General features: G+C 45.0%; 1 protein-coding gene across 6 annotated transcripts in view; it reads left to right on the forward strand.

Moving 5' to 3' along the window:
• RFX2 (regulatory factor X2) overlaps positions 1 to 17,625 on the forward strand; it is an 80,765-nt gene that overhangs the window by 36,964 nt on the left and 26,176 nt on the right. For 4 of the 6 annotated variants that reach the window (XM_045548834.1, XM_045548835.1, XM_045548838.1 and 1 more), the window contains exons 2-3: positions 13,693 to 13,790; positions 16,380 to 16,469. In XM_045548834.1, the coding sequence (XP_045404790.1) occupies positions 13,701 to 13,790; positions 16,380 to 16,469 (180 nt within the window). In that variant the 5' untranslated portion in view covers positions 13,693 to 13,700. Of the gene's footprint in view, positions 1 to 13,692; positions 13,791 to 16,379; positions 16,470 to 17,625 lie in introns of those variants that run through there. The other 2 variants (XM_045548837.1, XM_045548836.1) reach the window with 2 other exon arrangements.

The following is a 17,625-nucleotide window of genomic DNA, read 5'->3' on the forward strand; positions in this document are numbered from 1 at the left end:
CTGGGCCACGGTGCTCCACTTGGCCTCCCCCGATTCTGCAAAGAACTTAGACTTGCAGGGTCAAAGCGCTTGGCACTGTGGCTGGCACTCAGGCCCAGACATCCGGCAGGCCAGGGCTCGAAGCCTGGCACCTTGAGTTTCATTTGAATTGAACTGGGGAGCGCTTCAGGGCTGTGTGGCCACCCCATTTAAAACTCCATCAGAAATGAGAGGAAGCCTGGCCTTCTCCACAGAGTGGGCGCCAGGGGGAGAGAGTCGTAATCCACGTAGCTGAACATATGCGGGCAAAATGTTTTGGGAGTGAGAGCCAGAGGGGATACCTCTGCGGGACAGGAAGGTGGCACAAGACGTGGCAGCCCTAGAGAGGGGAGCGTGGGCCGGGGAGCTCGGCAGGTTCCAGGAAAAGATGGATGAGAGACAGAGGAGCGTGGTCTGGCTGGGAGAGAACCTGTGATATTGCATGTGCACGACTGGTCCGGGAGGGACCCCTAGATGTTCTAAATTCTGAAATTTATATACATGCTTTATGTATACAGGAAACTGCTCATGGAAAAGATAGATGGAACAATAATTTTAAGAGTCGTGGTTATGGAGTTCCTACAAGTTACTGAGGATGAATAAGGAGCCACTTCTCAACTCGAACCACAGAGAGTGGGCAAAATGTACAAGCCTAACTAGACGTCCTGTAATCACTCATGCATAGGAATCATATTGATTAATTTATAGCTCCAATAGCATAAGCTAAATTCTAGAAACTTATAAAGCAGAAAACTAAACTTGGTAATTTCAAGCTCTCTTTCGAGCAGTTTATGCACAGGCTGGAAACAGAAGCTCCACGTGGTTCAGAAAGTGCCATGCCCAGGAGTCTCACAAACATGTGTGTCCTTCTGCTAACTGGGTGACCAGGCCACACCAGAGCCAAAGATCCAGGTCAGACGCAGCTCTGCCACGTGCAGCTGGTGGCTGGGTCTCCGGCTCTGATTCCCCCCGCCCGGCTGGAGCTGTCCTCCCAGAGCGAGACCCAGTGGCCGGGCTAGGAAGCAGGAAGGGAACCAAGTGTTCCCCAGGGCTTGGCTGTCCGACTAGCAGTGGGTGTAGAGTCATCACGTGGCACAGTCTTGGTCATCCAGAGGAAACTGAGCCATCTCATGAGTGCGAAGGGCAGGCCCCAGCCCTCTAACATGGGGCACACGACCTTTTCAATGATAACACATGTTCTTGACATCAAAATGTCTCGGAGCCCCACCTTTTAGTAGCTAGCCTTTTAGTATCCCTTGATCTGGCATACACGTGCTCTCATGGGTATGTGGTTTTGAGCGGGGGAGTGACAAGACGTTGTTAATCTTTTGAATCACCCCTATGTGAAAGCAGATTGGCTCGGAGAAAGCTGAGGCTGGGAACAGGGAGCTCCAGGTATGCCACGGGGAGGCAGGACTCACTGAAACAGCAGCAAGGACGGCAGGCAGGGACGGGAGATGGTATCAGGTGGAAACGGCAGGGCAGGGCTGAGTCACCAGCCACACGTGCCCCATGCCCCAGGGCCAAGGGAGCCGTCCCAGACTTGAGCAGCCCTGTGGCTTAGGAAACACAGGAGAAGTGTCAAGTTTAGGGGGAAGGAAGTTCCCTTTGGACTTGTTGAGGCACCTTGGGGTCCCCAGAGAGAGGTCTGGCAGGTGGCTGGGAGGAGAAACTGGAGCAGTGTTGGACGTTGTGGTGCAGTGAGGTTGTCCACACCAAGTGTGACCGGGGAAGGGAAGGGATGGGACGGAGGGTTCAGGGGGGTACGGGGGACAAAGAGGGGCCAGTGCAGGGGACCGAGGAGGTGCCGTTAGAGAGAGGGTGAAGCCAGACAGCAGCAATGCCCAGACACGAGGAAGGACGGAAGTTCAAGGAGCAACACCAAACTCTACAGAGAGGTCAAGTTCAGACGAGCCCTGAAAACTGCCCCGCGAAAACTTCAGGGAGAACCATGGGGCAGACATGAGAATTGCCAAGAGAAGCCAACACAGGCTCCCTTCCAAGAATCGGGACCAGTAATGAAAGAAGAACCAGCATTCTGAGAGAAGATAAAGGTTAAGGAACATGGTCTTGGTGGCAGTGGACGTTGTCCTGAAACGGGTGTGATGTGAACCTGTCCCTAAGCTGAAAGAACAGAGCCCATGCAGAAAGCGGATTATGGACTTGCTGGATGGGTCCTCAGAGGGAGACAGAATGTTCTAGAACCTTCTAGAAGGGGCCAGTGGCCAGAGAGTAAATATTGTAGCTGCTAGTCTGTCTAGCTCTTAGCTCCTCGCCTCTGCTATTGTCGCAGGCAGTGCACTAGAGGGAGGTTACGACGCAGGGAAGGGAGTGGGAACAAGGGCCATAGGGCTGGGGATGGTCGGCAGTGGGGAGAGGACAAGGGGAAGGGACTGGGGGTAGAAGGAGCTGGAAGAGGCCGTGGCTCATAGAGGAAGAACTGTATTTTGAGGTTTTCTCCCATATGTATTGTCTATTGGGAGTAGTCAACATTCAATTTAATGGAAAAATGTCTAGAGTAAGAAAATGACAAATGTCTTATGAGTGGTTTGGGCCATTTTTCTCATGTTAGCATGTGCCAGGTGTTGTATTTATGTCTGTATATGTGTATGTGTGTATATACGAGTCTTTATGAATACATATGTGTACACATGTGTTCATGTGATGTGTGTGCATGTGTGTTTGCATGTGTCTGTATGTGAAACTTCTCAGGCCCCTTCCCAGAGGACAGATTGGCAGGTGACAGTCAGTGTCCTGCTTGGCATCCAGTTTTCTGCTTGGCATCCAGTTTCCATTTGCTCCACTGTGTGAACTTCAGGGCACCCCCAACCTAGGGAGAATTTCCATGTCCTGGGAACCGAGTTTTATGGTGTTTAAGTTATTTTTAATAAGTGATAGAATCAAGTTGCCTGCCCAAAGAATGTTTGGTGGGTAAAAATGTCGGAGTGAAGGCTCAGTGGTTTTTTAATTCAAATTTCCCCCTGAATTCATTAGATTGTCAATGACAATTAAAATCAGACGACATCAGAGATGAGGTGGCCATACCTGAGTGTGGACAGTGTTTACCTTAGTAGTCAAATCATGTCTCTTTAAGAGGGAAGTAACTGGATGTTTTCCCTGTTGTGACAGGGGTCCCCTGAGTTAGGGGAGGCCCGGCCAGCACAGCTGGTCCCCAGCCTGTGAGGATTAGAACCCGCAGCTTAGGGGCTGACTGGTGCTGTCCCCCATCCCCGCCCCCGCCGAGAGCCCCCAGCAGGCCACTTGTCAAGTACTTGGTTCTGACCCGCTCTGCTAGAGAAAGGAGGGAAAGTTTGGCTCCCAAAAAGAAAACAGGAACAGAAGCCCAATTCTTAGCAAAAGAAAAAGGAATTTGAATTCTGAAGATACTTTATTTCGGAGAAACTTGGTGCCAGCTCCCATCCTTGAAATACCATTGCTGCAAAAGAAGAAAACCAAAAAGTGACTGAGGAATGACGGGGCACCCAAATGGCTTAGGCAGGAAGGAGTAACGGGTCACAGCCTCGGTGTTTGCTGAAACGTGCCACTCTGGAAAACAGCAGGTAGCTGTCAAAGGGTCTGGTCGGTTTTTTCTGCTCTCATTTCACATTCGTCTAGCTAAATTGTCAGGATTTTGTGCCCTGCAGAACCCTCTATTTTATTCTTCCTGTCCACAGCCTCATCTTACTTCTGGGCCATCCGAATCCAACTCCCTTCTCAGACATTGTGCGTCCATGCAGAACAGGGGTTCTCAGTGGGGACCCTTCTGTCCCCAGGGGACACTGGGCAATGTCTGGGGGCATCTGTGGTTGTCACACTGGGGGCTGCTCCTGGCATGGACTGGGTGGGGGCCAGGGATGCCGCTCGGCACCCTGTAGCGCCCAGCATGGCCCCACCCCAGAGAACCATCTGGTTGCAGTGTCCACGGTGCTGAGGAGGACCCTGCTGGACGTTGAGAACCAACTGGGTGCACTGGGAGTGATCCCGGAGCAGGAAAGGATGTAGTTCTCCCGTCAACAGGGGAAACAAGTCCACTTTTCAGCAAGAGGGAGATGGATGTTCAAATGAGCGTCCTCTCCGTGCCTAGAGCTTAGCAGGGCCACACGCAAGCCCGGACAGTGGAGATGGGGTCCAAACACGCATCGCTTGGTCAGACCTGGCCCTCGGGCTAAAGGGGCCAAGAGCGGGAAGTGGACAGGATCTTGCTGGGCACTGTAGTAACATGGGGAGTGTTAGGACAAGCATCAGGGCAGAATCCGGTCTTTGACACAACGGATGCTCCTGAGAGCATTCTGGGCTTGTTCCTTCTTGTTCAGAGGGAGGAAATTAATTGCTTTCCTGGGGCTAATGAACTCTGATGCCATCTGGATGCCACCAGGCACCAGGAGAGGATGAGCTGATGGCCCAGGGGGGGCCGTGTGTCTCCCCAAGGCAGAAGGTCATTAACCAGCCAGAATGAAAGTGACTAAAAACCACTTTGCTTTCCCTCCCCCGATTACACCCAAAGACAGCAAAATGCTGTCTAAATATTGATCAGACCTCTGCGAGGCAGGTGAGAGCTCCATTTGGCATTTGAAGGAACAGGAATAGAAAAGAGATTGCTTAAGGTCGCAGTGAGTCAGCGGCTGGGCCAGGAACAGCGCCCAGAAATTGCTCTGAGCATTTCTGTGCTTCCTTTCCTGACATTACTGGTTACTAGGTGATGGGAGTATTTTCCTGTAAACAGAAGCCTCTTCCCTTTGTGCCCAGGCAGATTCATTCATCGCCGCCATAATCCGGGGCTGCTCTAGCTGTGTCTGTCCTTTGCCCCCTCACATAAACTCAGGAGACCGTGGTGGATGTTGCCACTGGTGAATTTCACCCAGCAGTGTCTCCCAAAGGTCAAGTACATGTTTCATTTATTTGGACATCTCTTCAAGGTCAAATGCACGTTTCGTGGATTCCAAATGCTGGTGCTGGCCAAGGAGGGGAAATTGCACCGCTGATTCTGTGCTCTCCCACTTTATTTCATGGCTGCCCTTATCTCAGACCAGATGGCAAATGAAACGTGCTTAGCTTACAAACAACACCCTGGGCGTGTGTCTGAGCCATAAGAGAGCTTCGGGCCAGCCAGCCTGCCCGCTGGCCAGGCAGGGCCAGGCAAGGTGACAGTCATGTCTGTGGCCCCTCTGCTTTATATTAGCTACTCTGGGGCTCCTGTAACCCAGGCTGAGGGGACTCAGGTTGAGGCGATCAGAGAAAGACTGCCTGGGCCCTCCCATGGGACCAAAACCAAGAAAGAGGACAAAGGAATGGGAGAAAGCAAGGATGGGGAGGACAGTTACTGAATGAACTCCAGTTCCCATGACAAGTTCAGGTTCAGAGCAGAAGCGGGGCCTTCACTCAGTTATGCCTACTGAACTAGGCTGGATTCAGGGATTCCCAAACTGGGAGCCAGAAAGGCACTCCACAGCATGCGTCCCTGTGCCCTGTGGACTTTACGTCGAAGGGAATACTGATGCCCATGTCCACGGAACCCTGCCACCTCCCCTCCTCTGCCAGGTGGAGGAGTGACTGGAGATCCAGCATCACTCCTTCTGGAAGGACCACATGAGCTACTGCTCTCTCCTTGAAGCACCATTAGTGTGGCGAGCCAGCGCGTGCTATGTTCATGCCGGTTCTCTCGAGCTGACAGCCAGTCGTGGGTATTTTTGTTTAGCTTTTTGTCATGGAACTTTGGAGCATCTACAAAGTAAACTGCAATGAACCCCATGTAGCCGCCACCCTCTACCGTCGTCAGCGTCCTGCCATATTCCCGTGCCACCTATATGCCCCCACTCACATCCTTCTCTACATTGGGGGATTTTTGGTTAAAATTTACATCCAGTAAATGTGCAAATCTTAACTGGATAATTTTGACAAATGGCCACTCCACATCACCCACACCGTTATCATAGAGAATGTGTCCATCTCCCTAGGAAGTTCTTCCTGTCCCTCCCCAGTCAATCCCGCCACCATTACTTTAGATTAGTTTTGTCCATTCTACCTTATCTGCTCTTTGGACTCAGCTTCTTTTGCTCCATGTAATGATTTTGAGATTCATCCATGTGTTGTGAATATCAGTAGTTCATTCTTTTCTATTAATAAGTAGTATCCCAGTACTATTCCGTTAGCTTTTTTTTTTTTTTTTTTTTTGGTGGCTTAAAACAACTATTATATTTGCTCACAATTCTGTGAGTAGGTCATTTGGGCTGGGCTCAGCAGGGTGATTCTTGTGCTGGTCTTGCCTTGCATCATGGTGGTTATTGGGTGGGGTTGGATGGTCTAAGACAGCCTCCCTTCCTCACATGTCTGGCATCTGATTCTGGACGTTGGCTGAGCCTCTCCGTGTGGTACAAAGATTTTAGCCTGAACAGGTTTATTGGTTTATCACAAAGGGTACAGATGAAAAGATGGATAGAGCAAGGCATGTGGGAAGGGGCATGGAGCTATCTTGCCCTCTCTGGTCATGCCTCCAGGAACTGCCACGTGTTCAGCTATCTGGAAGCTCCTCTATCAGCTTTTCAGCTATGCCCTTTTCTTTTCTAGTAGTTGCTTTGGGGATTACAGTATGTATCTTTAAATCGTCATAGTCTACAATTTCTCATCCATTCTCCTGATGAGGAGCATTTGGCATATTTCTACTTTTTGGTAATTGTGAATAAAACTGCTATGAACATGCTTGTACAAGTTTCTTTTTGAAGACACATATTTTCGTGTCTCTTGGATAAATATTATACCTAGGAGAGGAATTAAGGGTTAACGGATAGGTTCAACTTTCTAGAAAACTGCCAGACCTTTTTCCTGCATGGCTGTATCATCTCACATCACCACAGCTGCGTGGGAGCATTCTAGTTGCTCCATGTGCTTACCATGTAGGATGTCGTCAGACTTGCTGGTGTTACCCATTCTAATGAGTGCTTAGTGGTATCTCACTGTGGCTTGAATTTGCAGTTACCTAGTAACTAATGAGGTTGAACACTGTTTCATGTGCTTTGGGGCATCTGTGTATCTTTCTTTGTGAAGTGCCTATTCAAGTGTTTTGCCTATTTTCTCTATTAGGTTATTGTCTTATTGAATTGTAGGAGTTCATATATATATATATATTTTTTTTTTGTAGGTAAAAACCCTTTTTCAGATACATGTTTTGCAAGTATTTCTCCCAGACTGTGGCTTACCTATTGATGTTCTTAATGGAAACTTTTAATGTGTCCTGTGAAATTTTGCTGAAATCTAATTTATCAAGTTTTTTTATTCATGCTTATTGCTTTCTGCATCTTGTCTAAGAAACCTTTGCCTAGCCCCCTATGTTTTCTCTGAGAAGTTTCATAGGATTAGCTTTTATGTGTAAGTCTGTGATCTAACTTAGATCATTTTTGTGTATGGTGTGAGGTATAGGGGGTCAAGGTTTATTTTTTCCCCCTCAACATGGATAGATACCCTGTTGCTCCAGCACCATTTGTTTAAATGAGTTTTCTTTCTCTATGGAACTGCCTTTTGTCGAAAATCAATTGAGGAGGAAAATAGCAGGGTCTCCATTAGAAAAAAAAAAATCATACATTCTGTTTGGGTTTGCCAAAAACCAAAAATAAAAATTTTTTTAAAAAACAAAAAAAATCAATTGACAATGTAAGTGTGGGTTATGTTAGTTGTATGTTGCTGGATTTGATTTGTTGGTATTTTGTTAATGATTTTTGCATATAAATTAATGAGAGATATTAATCTAAATACTTTTCTGATAATATCTTTATCAAATTTTGGTACCAGGACTTAATGACCTCATAAAATGAGTTGTGAAGTATTACCTTTTCTATTTTCTCATGGAATTTGTGTATTAATTCCTTTTTCAGTATTTGATAGCATTCTCCAGTAAAACTGTATGTGCCTGAAGTTTTCTTTGTAGGGAGACTTTCAATAACATTGGATTTCTTTGTTAGATGTGTGGCATTTGCATTTTCTGTTTCATCTTGTTCAGTTTTGGTATGTTATATTTTTCAAAAAAGTTCATTTGGTCTATGTTGTTGAATTTATTGGCTAAAGTTCATAATAGTTTCTTATTATCATTTTGATTTCTGTAGGATCTGTAGTGCTAAATCTCATTTCACTCCTGATGTTGGTAATTTGGGTTTTCTCTCTCTCTTTTTTTTTTTCTTTTCCTATCAGTCTTTTTAGGAGTTGTCAGTTAATCTTCTTTTTAAAAGACTTAATTTTTTTATAGCAATTTTAAGTACACATCAAAATTGAGAGAAAGGTACAGAGATTTCCCCTATACTCCCTGCCTTCACACATGCATAACCCTCCCCATTATCAACATCCCCCACCAGAGGGGTACATTTGTTACAGTTGATGAACCTGGCATTAACACAGCATTATCACCCAAAGTCCATAGTCCATTAGAGTTCACTGTTGCTGTTGTACATTCTATGGGTCTTAACAAATGTACAACAACATGTATCCGCCCTTATAGTCCCGTACAGAATATTAATGGTTCTACTGACCCGAAAATCCTGTGTGCTCTGCCACCATCCCTCTCTCCTCTCTAACCCTGGCAACCATTGATCTTTGTACTGTCTCCATAGTTTTGCCCTTTCCAAAATGTTATATAATTGGAATCATACAGTGTGTGGTTTCTTTCTCATAGTCATGTGTATTTAAATCTCCTTTATGTTTTTTCTTGGCTTGATAGCTCATTTCTATTTTGAAGGAATTTCAATTTTGAGGAAATTTTAATTTTGTTCATTTTCTCCATTGTTTGTGGAATTGTTCCTTATTATTTTTCTTCTTTCTACTCAATATAAGTTTAATTTGCTTTTCTTTCTGTAGCTTCTTAAAAATTTATTTATTTATTTTAGAGACAGGGTTTCATTCTGTCACCTGGGCTGGAGTGCAGTGATGCAGTCATAACTCACTGCAACCTTGAACTCCTAAGCTCAAACGATCCTCCCATCTCAGCCTTCCAAGTAGCTGGGACTACAGGTGCATGCCACCACACTCAGCTAATTGTTTTAAAGTTTTCTGTAAAGATGGGGTCTCACTATGTTGCCCAGGCTGATCTCAAACTCCTGGCCTCAAGCGATTCTCCCACCTTGGCCTACCAAACATACCTTTTTAAGGTTGAAAATTTAAATGATTCATTCTTAAGCCTTTCTTTCTTATACAAACATATAAAGCTAAATATCTCCCTCTAAGCACTGCTTTAGATGCATCCAAAAATTTTGATATATGGTATTAATATTGTCATTTGGTTTAAAATATTTTCTAATTTCCCTTGGGGTTTATTATTTGACCTATGGCTAAATTTGGAAATGAATTTTAAATTTTCTGAATATTTGGCATTTTTCTAGCTATCTTACTGATCTCTAATTTGTTTTATTGTGGTCAAAGTGTATACATGCTCTGTATAATTTCAGTCTTTTGAAAGGTATTGAGACTTGCTTTATAGCCCAGAATATGACCCATAATAGTGAATATTCTATGTGCATTTGAAAAGAATGTACAAGTTTTGATTATAGTGTTTTATAAATGTCAATTAGATCAGTGTGGTTGATAGTGTAATTCAGATATTCTATACCCTTATTGAAATTTTTGTTTAGTTATTCTATTAAAATTACTGAATGAAGGATATTTAAAATATCCAACTATGATCTATCTCTTCTTTAGTTCTGTTAATTTTTGCTTTATGTATTTTGAAGCTATATTACCAGGTGCATACACATCTATAATTATGTCATCCTAATAAATTGATAATTTTATCATGATGAAATTTTACCTCTTGTCTATGTCTCTGGTATCTCTACTAATATTCCTTGTCTTGAATTCTATTTTTTTATTATTATAGCCACTCCAGATTTCTTAAGGTTAGAGTTTGCATGATGTATCTTTTTCCATCCTACTACTTTTAACCTACGCGTGCGTTATTTTTAAAGAGGATTTCTTTTAGGGAGCATATAATGGGATCTTGTTTGTTATACAAGCTGACCGTTTCACCGTTTCTGCCTTCCTGCTCAGCGTTTAGTCCATTTACATTTAATATAGTTATTACTATATCTAGATTTAGGAAACCGATTTTGCCATTTTCTTTCTATTTGTTTCATCTGTTTTTTGTTCCTCTGTTCTTTATTTCTTGCCTTCTTGGGGGATCATTAAATATGTTTAGTAGGATTTCATTTGATTCCTCTATTAGTTTTTTAACTATACCTTTTTGTATTTTTTTCTTAGTGATTGCTTTAGAGGTTACAATATGCATCATTAATGTATCACAATTTACATAGAGTTAATATGTTACTACTTTATGTAAAAGACAAGAACCTTGCATGTATAATTCAATTTACCCCCATCCTTTATGCTATTATTGTCATATAGATCACACCTATTATACATATGTTATAAGCCCCACAATGGAGTGTTACAAAGTTTTTGTTAAATAGATATATGTATTTTTTTTAAAATTAACAGAAAAAAAGAAAAAATACAGTCTTTTAAATTTATCTGCATATTTATCATTTCAAGTGATCTTTACTCCTCCTAATAGATCCAAGTTTACCATCTGGTATTATTTTCCTTTATCCTGAAGAACTTTCTTTAGCACTTCTCATACTGCAGGCAACAAAATTTATCAGGTTTTGTTTATCTGAAGCTGTCTTTATTTCACTTTCATTTTAAAAGATAGTGTTGCTGGATATGGAATTCTAGGGTGACAGGGTTTTTCCCAGCATGTTGACAATGTCATTCCATTGTCGCTGGTCGCCATTGTTACTGATGGGAAGTCAGTCATCGTCTGTGCCATTTTCCTCCTTGCTCTGTTTTCAATATTTTCTCTTTATTTCTTTTATTTTAGCGATTTAACCATGACATATCTAAGTTGGTTTTCTTTGTATTTATTCTTTTGGGGGTTTGTTGAGCTTCTTGGACCTCTAAGTTGATACCTTTCACCAAATTTAAGAGGTATTTGGCCATTCTTCAATACTTTTTTCTCTTTCATTCTCTCCTTTTCTTCTGGAACTCCAATTACATATGTGTTAGACTGCTTGTTCTAGTCATATTTCTTCATTTTTTTCTCTTGGTTCTTCAGATTGGATAAATTCTGTTTATGTATCTTCAAATTCACCAACTCTTCCTTCTGCTATCTCTAATCAGCTGTCAAGCACATCCAGTGAAGTTTTCACTGAAATTTTATTGAAATATTCTACTTTTCAGGTTTAGAATTTCGATTTAGTTTTTTTTTTTTTTTTTTTGAGATGGGGTCTCACTTTATCACGTAGGCTAGAGTGCAGTGGTGCAATTATAGATAATCACTGTTACCTCGAACTTCTGGGCTCAAGTGATCCTCCCACTTCAGCTTCTTGAGTAGCTAGGACCACTTCCAGCTAATTTTCCATTTTATTTATTTATTTATTTATTTTAGAGATGGGATCTCACTATGCTTCCCAGGCTGGTCTCAAACTCCCAGGCTCAAGTGATCCTCCTACCTCAGCCTCCCTAAGTACTGGGATTATAGTCATGAGCCACTGGGCCTGGCACCGTTTGGTTCTTTTTTATAGTTTCTGTTTCTTGGTAGAGATTCCCATATGATCATTTATTATGTATATACCTTCCTTTAAGTTCTCAAACATATTTTTAGTAGCTGCTTTAGTCCTTCTCTGCTCTCTGTGTCTTCTGGATTGTCTTGGGTTTCGTTGTACTTGACTCTTTTTCTTCTTTCTTGAGTGAAGGTTATACTTCCCTGCTTCTTCTCAGAGCTTATGATTTTTATTGGGTCCTGGACATCATGAATGATGTGTTGTATAATATTAATGTCTGGATTCTGCTGGTTCCCTTGAAGGCAGCTGACTTGGCCAGATTCAAACTTTCTCTCATACAGTGGGCAGAAGCTGAAGTCTCCACTTAGTTTTTTCATCTTTGAGCTCCTGTTTTTTTCCTGAGTCCTCTGGTATGTCCTCCACACCTGTGTGGTGTAGTCAACTGACCAAAAATTTGGATGGATTTTGTAGGCAGATTTGGGGACTTGCCCCTTCTGTGGCTCTCACTCTTCCAGAATCCCTCCTGCCCCACCCCAAGCACTCAGAACGCTGTCCTCTGACACTTCAAGACAACTAGCCTGATGCTTTCTGCCACCCAGGCATTTGTGGGTTGGGGCATGCCCCCAGGCAAAGCCCTGGACTTGCTGGTCTGACCCATAGACAGTACATGGTAAATGATGTTAGAGCAAGGGAACACGTTAATGTGAAAACTCCCGTGATATGGATTAACTTGCATCCTGGAAGGTGCATTCTGGCCATGGTGAGCACAGCGTGGTTTCCCCATCTATCCCCAACACTCTCACGGGCTCCCCTTATTTAAATAAGATTTGGCCTTTGGAGCAAAATTATTTCCGCCTGCGGAACAAGGAGCTGGTCTTAGTCAAGTCAGCTTTCTCACCTCATCACTGGCAGACTCTTCTCTCAAGGAGTTCTAGTCAATTTATCTCCTCCTAGCATCACTAACGTTACCGCTTCTTGGCTTCAGATGGGAACCACGCGGTGTGGGTGTGCAAGTGACTGATTTAAACATTTAGAGAAAACTGTAAATACAAGTTTGATTAAGCTCGATTAAACAACTTCCAACAGAAAAATCCCAAAGGTAGGTGCTGTCAAGAAGAGAGAGAAAGTCAGAGACCCAGAAAATACACAATTGGAAATTCACAGTCTTTTGAAAGAGGAGAATGTAGGTGTCCCTGTGAGACTTTCCTCAATGCCCCAGCCAATCGCCGCGTGGCTCTGGGGCCATCTAGCGGTGAGAGCTGCATCCGGCCCACACAGAACCGGAAAAGGGGCTCTGGGTCCCTCCCGCCAAAGGCACCTGGGTGGGTAACGGGGGGCGGTCAGGGAACAGTCCGCGACAATAAAGATGGGATGAAACCAGCACAGTTGCATTCAAACACACACACCCCTTTCTGCTTTCGTGAGGGAAATTATTAATAGTTTAATCTGTTACCAGTTTTGCTTTCCATTAAGAAAACATGTTTTAGAAAAATGTTTGTACTCATTCTTAGAGGTGGGAACTCTTGTGGTTATAGAGAAACATAGCAGTCTAGCAGTGTTCATGGTCGTGGGCACTGGGACTCGTGCACGCGCTTCCGTCCTCACTGCACCCCATGGGGCAGGAGCTGTGGAGACCCCACACTTGGGGCTGACATGGTCAGAGCTGGTGCCAGAACAGGGGACCAGTGTGCCTGATCACAAAGCCACCCCCACTTAAGTGCATATATTTAACTGTTTCTCAAATGTTTAACATAGCTGATTGTTTATTTAAAAGTGAAGAGTGGGCCAGGCATGATGGCTCGTGGAGTCTCACTCTGTTGCCCAGGCTGGTCTCGAACTCCTGGGCTCAAGTGATGCTCCCGACTCACCCTCTCAAAGTGGTGGGATTAGAGGCATGCGCCACTGCACCTGCCCTGTTTTGGTTTTATATTTTGAAAAAACAGTCTCTGCCCCCTCTGTCCATCTATGGATTGGTTGTGCAACCCAGTTCCCCCCTTCCTTACCTGGTACCCAGAGTGTCTGCATTTTTGCTTTGAAGAACGTGGAAGTTGCTGCTCACCTCTCTTAAACTTCTAAGTTGCCTCTTTGGGCATCGTGCGTGCAACCCTTGCCCACCCAATCTCTCTCCACCTCTCTTTAGAACTGAGCATGCAGAATTCGGAGAGTGGATCAGAGTCGCCGGCGTCCGTGGCCCTGCGACCGTCAGCAGCAGCCCAGCCTGTGCCAGCCTCCCCACAGGTAACAAACGCCCACCCCGGGGCAGGAGGGCGGCCAATGTGGACGGGTGCCCTGTGGGTTTGACGAACTACTTGCGTCCACAGAGAGACAAATCTATACTTTTCTGAATGGACTTCTCAGCTCCAAGACCACTGCTGTTGAAATAGGCACCGCTTCCTTCACATTTTTAGGTTTTTTCACTATTTGTGAAAAACTGAAATGATGTGAACTGAAAAAGAAACCACTCCCCTGAATCGACTTAGTCTCTTCTTATCTTTCAATGAAAGTTTTCTTGCACTTTGGAAATGACTCCTTTACACAGAAATATGTCATGGATAAAGCAAAAGATAAGTTAGAATTCTTAGGACTTGGGTTGAAATGGAATCTAGCATTAGAATGAAGATGATCTTTAAAATCTACAGAGAGAGAATTTTCATGTTGAGACTCTCCCTGTTTCTAGATTCCTGCTATGGATTGAAATAAGCTGTAGGCTGGGCACGGTGGCTCATGCCTGTAATCCCAGCACTCTGAGAGGCTGAGGCAGGAGAATCACTTGAGCCCAGGAGTTCAAGACCAGCCTGGGCAACAGAGTGAGACCCCCATCTCTACAAAAATTTTGTTTAAAAAATTAGCTAGGCATGGTGGCATGTGCCTGTAATCTCAACTACTCAGAAAGCAGAGGCAGGAGGATCACTTAAGCCCAAGAGTTCAAGGCTGCAGTGAGCTATGATAGCACCACTGCACTCCAGCCTGGGCAACAGAGCAAGACCCCATCTCAAAAAAAAAAAATGAAAGAAGGAAGGGAGGGGGAGGGAGAAAGGAAGGAAGGAAAGAAAAAGAAAGAAGCTGTAAAGTAGACATGAACACAAGGTGAGCGGCACAGGCCACATGAAACATACTGAAGGCTCGTCACAGTGTGCAGAAGTCCACTGTGGCCATATGATCACCCTCGATTTAGAATCTTAAAGTTAGGAACACAGCAAAAAGAACTGATTAAAGTGGGGGTAAATTCAGCAAAAACAAAAAGGCAGACAGCAAAGCAGTTTATTTGATTTAGAATGTATAGTTGGACACCTTTAACTTTTATTTCTTGCAAATATGGGGGGGGGGGAATCTTGGAAGCCCACCTGAGGTGCCGAGAGGGCGTGATCGGATGCTGTCATCCTGCCAGCAGATTGTGGCCTAATGGGTTTGTTTCCCGCCCACTCGAACCTGTGCAAGAGAGGTCAGCCCTCCCGCCTGCCAAGCCCCTTTCTCAGGCACCCCCTGGGGCTGGGTGGACTCTGCCTTCCTCTGCAGCAGCCTTGGCTGACAGGTCTCAGTGTCACTGTCACAGCTTGAAATGTGGCCCATGTGCCTGAGGAACTGGACTGGACAATTTCTGTAAATCTCTCTGACTTTACATTTAAACAGCCACACAGCTGCACAGTGAGTAGCTACCGTGTTGGGCCGCTCAGTGTTAAGAGTGTGCAAATGGAAATATTAAGTATCCTTATTTAGTTAGTTAATTGAGATAAGACTCACATAGCATGAAATTAATCATTTTAAAGTGTACAAGTCAGTAGCATTTAGTATATTCACAATGTTGTGCCATCAGCACTTCTATCTAGTTCCAAAATTTTTCATCCCTGCCAAAATAAAACCTTCTCCCCACTGGTGGTCACTCCCCAGCCCCTGGCAGCCACGAATCCACGTCCCGTCTCTGTGGATCTGCCTGTTCTGGACATTTCACATGAACGGAGTCTCATAGTGTGTGTCCTGTGTCTGGCATCTCTCACTGAGCACGATGTCCTCAAGGTCCATCCACGCTGTAGCCTGTGTCAGAGCCTCGTTTCTTGTCATGACCGAGCAATCGTGCGTGGAGGGACCATGTTGTGTTTGTCCATCATCCTTTGATGTTTGTGCCATCTGTGTTCTGGTTGTTGCTGCTTGTGAGCTCGCAGAGGGCTGTGTCCCTATGAAGTCTCCTGGCACACAGCGCCCAGCTCAGCTGGACCCTAAATGCCCTTAGTAATGTCCTTATTGTACCTTCTTCACCTTGTAGCTCCATTCCTGGGACAGTAGGGGACAGTGTGTCCTCACTCCACACCCCTCAGTGATGTGTACAAGACAGAGTCACCTCGACCCATGACATTCAGGGTCCTTGTAAGAAAACCACCACATGGCAGTCAATGACTTCTAAAGCCCAGCTCTAAATAAACACAGGAAACGCTCCTATTGAGCGTTTATGAGGGGTCAAAGTGAACCCTGAGTCTGGAGAGGCACCGAGTGGAGGCCGAGTGGAGGCACCGGTGCTTTGTGTGTGTGTGCATGTGCGTGTGTGTGTATCTGTGCCCCGGAGTCTGTGTGTGTGTGTGTGTGTGTGTGTGTGTGTGTGTGTGTGGTGCATGGGGGTGAGTGTGTGCACACTTGTGGACATGTGTGGGATGTTAGTGTACCTGCAGTGTGTCCGCCCAGGTCAGCATGAGCATGTGTGTGTCCAGCCCCACCCTTCTCCCCTCCTGTCACCCCACCTGTTTAGACAAAGGTGCAGACAGCCTCTGTGTTCTGTGTTTGTCTTCGGCACTGACCTCTGACACGTCTCACCACCTCATCTCCTTTCTCTTGCAGAGGGTATTGGTCCAGGCAGCCAGCTCTGCCCCCAAAGGGGCCCAGATGCAGCCCATCTCTCTCCCAAGAGTACAGCAGGTGCCACAGCAGGTAACGACAGCGCCACAGCACTGGCCATGCCACGGCGCGGTTGGCACTTAGCAATCCAGAATGATCTCTGAGTGATGCATCCTTTTCTGTTGTTGCTCTTCCTTTTTGTTGGAAAGCTTCGGCTTCTTAGCCAGAAGGCTCTTCAAGAAGTTATGTGATTTTTTAAAGAAAATTCTTTTATTGCAACAAGCCAGGAAAGCTGGTGATCTTTCGTTCGTTCATAAATTCAGCAAACATTTGGGAAGTGAGAGAACACCCAGTGCCTGAGGCAGAGCTGAGGTAGAAATGCAGACAGAAGGGAAGGGTTCCTCGGCCAGGCACGGTAGCTCATGGCTGTAATCCCAGCACTTTGAGAGGCCAAGGTGGGTCCGCTTGAGGCCAGGAGTTCAAGACCAGCCTGGGCAACATAGCGAGACCCCATCTCTACAAAAAGAAATTAAAAATTAGCCAGACGTGGTGGTGTGCACCTGTAGTCCTAGCTACTGGGGAGGCTGAAGCAGGAGCATCACTTGAGCTGGGAGTTTGAGTCTGCAGTGAGCTATGATGATGCCACTGCTCCAGCCTGGACAACAGAGCAAGACCCCCATCTCTTAAAAAATAAAATGAAAGAAGGAAATGAAGCATTCCAGACTGGAGGAACACAGAACCTCCCGGAGAGGCAAACTCGTCTGCAAGCAAGTGCAGTACCCTCAGAGGGGTGCACCACAGAGGAAATGCATCTGGTGAATTAAATTATCTAAAAATAAAGTTTAAAAGCACGGCTGGCCAGCCAAGTAGCAGCACAGGTCATCAGCTCAGGGACAGGTGGTAGATTTAGAAGGGCAGTCAGCAAACCATTTCTTAAAAAGGCAAATAGTACTTTTTTTTTGGCTTTGTGGTCCAGGTGGTCTCTAGAACAACCACTCAATTCTGCCGTGTAGTGCAAAAGCAGCTATAGACATATGTAAACAAATGGTCAGGACTGAGTGCCAATAAAACTTTATTTACAAAAACAGTGGGCCAGATTTGGCCCCCAGGCCCAGGCTGGACTTTGTTGACACTGCTCTGTAGAATTATGAGTTCAAGTTAATTCAGACTTCTTAAAAGAACCCATGAGACTCTAGAAAAGGCACCTCTGTCTTCAAGGGTGCCCTGCTTAGATTAAGTATTGTGTTTA

This window comes from Lemur catta, chromosome 1 (assembly GCF_020740605.2).
Source record: "Lemur catta isolate mLemCat1 chromosome 1, mLemCat1.pri, whole genome shotgun sequence".
Classification (NCBI taxonomy): Eukaryota; Metazoa; Chordata; class Mammalia; order Primates; family Lemuridae; genus Lemur; species Lemur catta.